An 8,068-nucleotide genomic window follows, 5' to 3' on the forward strand; every position below is an offset into this window, starting at 1 on the left:
TCTCTCTTCACCCTTCTCCGTTTAGCTTGAGAGGTGTGATAAGGATAAAATAGTGACTCATTGTAATAGTAACTCATGATAGCTACCAATTTAGTTAGATAGTTATTGTAGGGTATATTATTTTTACTTTTACCCAAAGTCTAACTATATATACATGTGTAATATTATCTTTGAGATTAATGAGAAAAGATAGAAAACATTATTCTTAATAGTTGAAATGTCTTTTTGAGTCTTCCTAACCCTTAGAAGTTGGATGGACTGCCGTGACGAAGTCACCAACTAGTCCTTAATTTTTTTTTAAAAAGAAAAGAATATGTTGAGTTGTATTCCACTTAATTGCATGCACATTAATTTCCATATTTCTCAGAATCTCTTGCAATTTTGATCAAATGTTTAAAAATCGAATATTCTTAATTTGTGTAACAATAACGTTACTAGAGTGAGATATGTATGAACTTGTCCCATAAATCAGTCCCTTGTGCTATTTATGTAGAAACCAAGCTTGCTAGCTATTATATATATAGATCGATGCTAGTTATAGCTACATAGGATGAGTATTAATTCAATCGTTATCAGAACTAAAATTCCTTGAAAATGATCGGAACTAATGGAATATAATTGATTTATTCTTCTGTGAATTATCAGTCCTGATTTAGTAGCTGGCTCCCATACTTTGCCTTATTTTTTTTATTTTTTTCTTTTATTAATCTTTATTGTGTCAAAGATACGATCACATCAATTCAAATGCACCGAATTCTACCATAACTTCAAAGTTTATAAGTTTGAGCGAGAATTATACTAATATGGGTGAGATTGAAGTCTCGTGTTGCAACCATCTCCTATTTAAAAAAATAAAATATTTGCTCTGTCCTCGCAAGTTAAAAGGACTTTCTTTTATCTTTGAGTTTGATTGATAAATTAAACCTTGAAATTATCTAGAAGGGAGGAGAATCCATGTATTTTTAAAAGTTGAGCAAACCCTAAACCATTTGGTATACATATATGCCAAAAACAATTCAAATAATTTTTTTTTTCTTCTGCATCTAAGTTCAAATTCTCTTTCTCATAATTTAGATAAATTAGTGCTCACATGGATCTTAACTTAACATTATCCCAATAGATTTAACTCATTTCCTCACCTTCCCCCACCATTTGTTTTGACCCTAATGGAATTTCGAATTTATCAACAAATTGGATGAAAATTGGATCCATGACCGTAACCAAAAAGTTTAATTGGAAGCTTTCCACCACAAACCTTAAGATAAACCTGAATTTTGCAAACTATACCTCTATATCCATTAAGCACGACAACGATGATATCCCAAGTTTGTAGAAACCCTTAGCTAAGTCGTTTTTAAAAATAAATATTAGTCCTGACCTACAAAAGTTAATAGTTTAACTTCAAACATTTGAAAACAAAATAGTTATCAAAGCACGTGTGATTAATATGCTGAGAGAGTCTATAGTGAATGAGACGTCCTCGCTCTAAAACTCTCATAATGTTGAACCTCGTGTATTTTACGTTACCTAATATAAGTTGTTCAAAATATGGCTGAATGTTGCCAAATAAAGGAATATTTTGAGAGTAGAGGATCTTAATTATTTGGGTATTGGCTCATACAAGGCCATGACTCATGAAACTCAGCCTCCTCCCTTCAACTAACCAACTGCAATTGCATCATATGTGACATTGCTCCACCCATCATGTCACCATATATGCAATACAACGCCATGCATAAGAAATTAATTTCCCACAAATTCATAGGTAATATTTCTGATTTCGTGGTATTTTGTTCATTTGATTAGTTCTCATTCCAATTTTGCTGTATCTTTGTTTCCAAAATTTTGCTATTTCCTTTTCTGTATTTTCATCTAAAGCAAAATAGTGCTTCAGGAGACTAGCTCTAGCTCATCTGTAAGGACAGATGATTTTCACATAACTTCTCACATGTCTTTCTCTATTTTTGGCCGTCAAATTGAATAAATCAAACAAAAACAATGAACACGAATAACCAAGAGTATACAAGAAGCTAAAAATGATGCATATTCATTTTTCATCTGTATTCATTATTTTTTCTGTAAAATGGATATCAGCAAATCCAATCCAATCTAGAGGGATAAGGATCTGAACCAATGGGTCTGATGAATAGGCCATCATGAAAAACTGTCATTGAGGTACGCAATGGTTTTTAATTTCGTTATATTGAAAGGAATCGAACCTCGAATCTATCACAATCCCAACCCAATAACTAACCCTCCCTCGCTACTTGGGCGAACCGCAAAATCTCTTATTTACGAATAATGTTTAATGTAATCAATGTCCTCCACTTTTCATTTGAGACATTACACAAGACCCAAATTATGAAAAGTTGGTGAGATTACAACTTGAACTTGCCAAACCCAAGGATAATCACAAAGGATACTCAATTTATTGCACCAGGGCAAGGCTTGTTAGTTTCTCCTTACCGGTCAATGATTTCTTCTTTTTAGGTTTCCTTTTGAGGAAGGAGAAAGGTCGGAGAATGAATCTTGAGAAGCGACTTAAGGGGTCCTGGAGACCTTCCATCTCGTAGTGTCCAAATCGCCAATCTCTCTCAGTATACGGCCGCTGTATCGGTTCATCAAGACCTCCTGTTATCACAATACCAGCAAGGACAAAAATGCCATCCATTAATCAAAAGAATATGATAAAGGACGACTATTTTGAAGTGCCAATAAGAAAAATGCAAAAGATAAGTTAACCTCTGCGTGCATGGGAAAAATTTGAAGGTTCTAAACAACTGCAGTATTGTATGGTGTACAAGGGTGCATTTCCAAGTGACCACCACAGAGTTCTGTTGGAACCCAAGGGAGCTTCACTCGTCCAGCGACTCAACGGTAGACCTATCTTTTTACATTAGTTTCATTCACCTACCAATCTAGCCTATAGGTTATCTCATCTGGGGGCTGACCTAGTTGCATGGTGAAACCTGCTCTAATATCACTTGTTAGAACCTATGGATGATCTTAAATTCAATGAGGACACTCGAATCGTAGAATGTTTATTGATGGATTGTTTACACAGAAGCACCCTCTTGATGGATGACACAAAGAAAAGAAAAAAAAATGTAGAATTGAAGACCTCATGGTTTACCTGCATACATCAAACCATGCTCATTAACTTCCCGATAAAATGGTCGTGTTCTTTTTGCTTTAGCAGCTTGATTGAGGTCATTCCAAGCTTGTGCCCGGTCATCACGTGTAATTTTACCTGTTGTCACCACCTGAAATGAAAACACACGCCAAAACTTTTAGCCAACAGCACAATTGGGGATGTATTAGGGGGAAAGAAGCAGAACATGGAAAGACACATGAGCGAGGCCAAGAAAAAATATTAACCTTTGTAAATAGATGGTAAGAAGGACGTGGAATCCGGGCCAGATTATTGGCACGGTCAACTGCTACAAGTCCAAACTTGGGACCATATCCATCTGCCCACTCCCAGTTATCAGAAATAGTCCAAAACAGGTAGCCAAGCACAGGGACACCCTATAAATCAAAGTATCAAACCATACGCATTTATAACACCCATGATCACCAAATTAAGGTATTTAATTAAGAAAACAACTGAAAAGTGCAGTGGAGAATCAAACCTTGGTCTTGGCTGCAAAAACAGAAAGCAAATGCTCTAGCAGATATGGCCGTCGGATCAAATCTGTCTCATCAGCTACCCCATTTTCAGTAATCATGAAGGGTACATTAAGATGTTTATATTTTTCATGGAACTGAAGAAGCACACGGTACAAGCCATCTGGATATACCCCACGTCCAGATTCACTATACTCATCAGTCTCTACTAGCTTCAGTCCAGCACCACACACCACTTCCTGAAGGGCAGAAGATTAATGCTATAGTGAACTTTGTTGCTCTATAGGAGGAGGACGGTGTCAGTTTAATTAGTTAGAGAGGTGAGGAAACCTGCCCATAGTAGTTTATGCCTATAAAATCCAGCTTGTCAGAAACACTATCCACATATGAGTACATAGTCAGGGAGTTCGCCAGTGAAACAGCAGCAACATCGAAGAGACCATATGGCCGCATAAATGAGACATGGTGTGCCACGCCAACTACTGGTTTTGATGAAGACCTGACAAAGTTAAAACACAAAGTTCACTACAGTAATAATTAAACGCAACATATGTTATATTCTTCAAAAAATCTTCTTTCCAGAGCTTGTATGAGGCAGAGAAACCTTTGTTCATGAATATATTCATAGGCCTTTGAGTGTGCAATGGCCATCCAATGCATAGCCTGTTGGAAAACACCAGTAGGTAAAGCAGAAGTGGCCGCCTCTAGCATGTCAGGATGACCACCAGGCCAAGCACCCGCACAATAGGTAAGCATACTGAAGACGTGAGGCTCATTAAATGTTACCCAATAGTCTATCATATCTGAGACACTGTCAACAACAAGCCTGAAAAGAAAAACAACAAACGATTCAAAGACCAAAAGGAAAAGGGAGAGAAGGAAGACTACATGATAAAAGGGTAACCGCTAGCATAATTTAGACAGTCTCACAAGTAATGAAAGTAATCAGAACATCAAAAGAGAACTGGTAACTCTACCACTGAAAGGACGACTCACTTTGTAAAGTCCATGAAATAATCAACTGTTTTTTCCATTTTCCAACCTCCATACTCTCCAGCCCATGGTGGTAATGAGTGATGGAACAGAGTTAACATCACCTTCATTCCATATGAACGGACCCTGCTGATTATCCACTTATATCGCTCCAACGCTGCATAATTGACCTAAAAAAAGGGACATCGTTCATAGAGTTCAGTCAAACTTATAAAGATATTCCTTTTAAACTGAACAAACACAATGTATTAACCTGAAAATATCATCAAAGCAATATCCACTAACTTGTCAAACATCATATTTTTATGAAAATGTTAGGCATGGATGAACCCCATATGGCAAGTTAAGTCCTGTATCATTCCTGATTTGCCAAATGCTTGGAAACTACATAAACAGTCAGCATCAGACTTACAGTTTCTTTTAGCCCATTGAGTGGTTCTTCTGGCATGATTCGTGACCAATCTATTCCCATTCGGAAGACACTGATTCCAGTATCTTTAGCCAATTTTAGTTCTGTATCAGGATCAGACCAAAACCTTAGCCTCTCTTCTCTGAGATTGATTCAAGAATCCATTTTACCCACAAAACAACGCAAGATAATATGAAACTGATTAGTGTCAAATAAGTTTGAGAACCAGAAATAAGCATGACAATATGATGTCTTGTTTTGCAATTTACTTAAATTTCAATTGATCAAGTTTAAAAAATGAGGCTTACGGATGCACAACGTTGTGCCATGCAGCTACATTATGATGGGATTCTTCGTTTGGGACAGGTGTTTCTACTTCTTCTTCTTCTCCTCCATCTCCTTCAATATACTTCTCATACCCTCTAATCATGGCTTCCATAGCTATCTTAAGAGGCTTCCTTTTCTTATCCGTTTTCCCAGCTTTTCCTGGTAAGGAAACTGGCTGAGATCCTCCATCACCAGTAGCAGAACCCATTATAGCATCTGCTGTTTGCAGGTTCCCCTGTGACTCTGATTGGTCAGAAGGATTTTCTTTTGCAAACTGGAGCCAAGCATCATCTAGCCTGTCCTCAACATGGGCTGGAGCTGTTGCCAACCCGAAGAAAAATTCATCCCCCCCTTCTGCACACCATCACATTACAGAATACTTTTATGATAAACTCATTGAAAAATACACAGAGACAAGTGCTTCTGAAATCTGAGAGCTAAAATCTGAAGAACCTAATCTCGCTTTATCTGCAACCCGAAGCAAACACAATACTTTGATGACATAATAACAAATTTGGATTAATACAAAGTACTTGTATTCCTAACCTTTAGAGATATATTTCAAAGTCAAGTGCAGTAATGCATTTGCAAAGACATAAACAACGGATTTACGTGTAGATGTTTCCCAAACCTGATATATTTCAAATTTCAAGTGCAGCAAGGCATTTGCAAAGACATAAACAACGTTTCTACAAATACTCTCTTTCACGTAGTCATTTGCAAATGCCTCTTAACGCATTGTATATGCTCATTTCAAATCCCTCCATCTAATCTTTTGTATTGCATTCCTAATTCAGCCTATTCTAATACCTTAGTACACGCAAATCCCTCATATAACATAGCCTAATTGATCAAACTCGGGCCTCCAGCCCCAATTTTACCCAAAACAACAAGGACCAAACTCATAAATAGCGAAGGTTTAGCAGTAAGTTCCACAAATATGCATGAACGTGTACATAGAACCAACTGTTGTACCGTCTAATATCAAAGTAATTACACAATAAGCTTTGAAACACAACTCGAACCGCGAAATCATTGATCAAAGTCATCAATTGGCAGCAATATTAATTAAACTCAGCTTATGGCCATCATTAAAACTGAGTTTAATTAAACACAAATTCAAGTCATTAAGGATCATAAACTCGATTAAAGTTCAAAATTATGATTTTCTTCATTTGTTCATTCCTCAATGTCATTACTACCTCACAAACATCAGAAGCAGAAAACATCAATTGCTACTCCAAACCGCACCAAAATCTAAGCTTCGTCAACTCATCCACATATAAACAAGCAAAGCTTCACGTTTGAGCAGATTATAGAACTAATCAGTAGACCTAGGGTTACGGTATGAGCAGTTTAGGAAAAATTACAGTACCGTGGAGATTGAAGTCGGCGAGAGTGTCGTCGTCCTCGTCGTCGGAATCGTCGATCGGAGACTGGAACGGGCGGAGATTCTTGTTCCAAAAGCGCGAATAAGAGTAGGCATTTGCGGCGACTGTGAGCGTCACTAGTAGCCCGGCGAGCTTCGTCGCCGTGACGAACAGAGGCACTACCGCCATTTCTGATTGAAATCAACCGCCCAAGCTCGAACTGAGCATTATTAAATGAATTACTTAGCAACTGTGCCGTTTTGATATGAAATGGAAAAGCCTATCGTTAATTTGCACTGGAAACCATAGGAGTCGCCCACGTGGCAACCGACGTTAACTGTGTCATAACGGAATTTGTGTGGCGGGTGGGACCTCCTTGTGCAGAGAGCAGTAGAGTGCACGCTAGTAGGTGATTGTGAATGTCCGTCGCTTGGCAATTGCATGGCGGATGCCGCGTGGATGTGTTCTTGGGCCTTTGGTTCTAAATACGAAGGTGAGGGGCTAAACTGGCCCAGTTATAAGCTTTGCAAAAGCCCATTAAGGCCCAGCCCATGTTTTCTTAAAGTCTTAAAATTGTATTATCTTACTCGAATTCCATTTATATTCGGCATTTTATTAATGGTGTAGCTCATTGTTTGACTCGTTTTGCTTTAAATGCAGAGAATGTGCGTATTTAATTTGAGGAATCTCCTGATTTTCGCTGTGGTGTTCTTTCGTATGCTAATTTACTATATCGTTCTTTTTACAACAAAAATAATTCAAGGTGTTAAGTATTGAATACCAACCACGACTTAGTTATCAGTGTAGAGAAAATCAAATGGTGACATTTTGGTGATTTAGAACGTTTGGCTTGTATATATCTAGAAAATTTGAAAGAAATGAATCAATGTGGCGGCACGTATGAATGGAGCTATCCTAAACCCATTCAATCTATGAGTTGTCTTGAAATGAAGAGGGGTGATTACAATGTAGGAGAGACTGATTAGAATGTTTCAAGATTATGTGCTTGAAGCATAATCCCTTTAATTTGTTTTGAGATTACGTTGTTTAGAGACATAAAACTGATACATTTGTTGATACTTTAATATAGTTGGGTTTTGCAGATAATGATAGGGTCAATCTCTATTAGAGAGCGTATCAGTTTTGTGTATTTAGAGAGAATAACTGTAAAATTAGAAGATAAAAGTTTTATCAATATTTGTTCGTTGTTACAATTTGACACATGAGCATAAAATTTTCATTTTGTAATGTCAACATATCTGTTGATTTGTAAGAGCACATGACTTCTTAATACATCATGACATATTACTAATTTGTAATCAAAATTGGATGGATTTAGAAT

General features: G+C 37.2%; 1 protein-coding gene across 1 annotated transcript; it reads right to left on the minus strand.

Annotated features, from left to right (window-relative positions):
* Window positions 1-2,267: 2,267 nt before the first annotated feature.
* Window positions 2,268-6,971, minus strand: LOC137732015 (beta-glucosidase-like SFR2, chloroplastic). The gene is made up of 10 exons (XM_068471297.1): window positions 6,732-6,971; window positions 5,338-5,710; window positions 5,033-5,171; window positions 4,624-4,790; window positions 4,232-4,453; window positions 3,958-4,126; window positions 3,633-3,866; window positions 3,379-3,528; window positions 3,134-3,263; window positions 2,268-2,631 (listed from the first exon to the last, which is right to left on the minus strand). The coding sequence occupies exons 1-10, from the start codon at window positions 6,913-6,915 to the stop codon at window positions 2,429-2,431; spliced, it is 1,971 nt and encodes a 656-aa protein (XP_068327398.1). The 5' UTR covers window positions 6,916-6,971; the 3' UTR covers window positions 2,268-2,428.
* Between the last annotated feature and the right edge of the window lie 1,097 nt (window positions 6,972-8,068).

This window comes from Pyrus communis, chromosome 4 (assembly GCF_963583255.1).
Source record: "Pyrus communis chromosome 4, drPyrComm1.1, whole genome shotgun sequence".
In the NCBI taxonomy this organism is placed as follows: Eukaryota; Viridiplantae; Streptophyta; class Magnoliopsida; order Rosales; family Rosaceae; genus Pyrus; species Pyrus communis.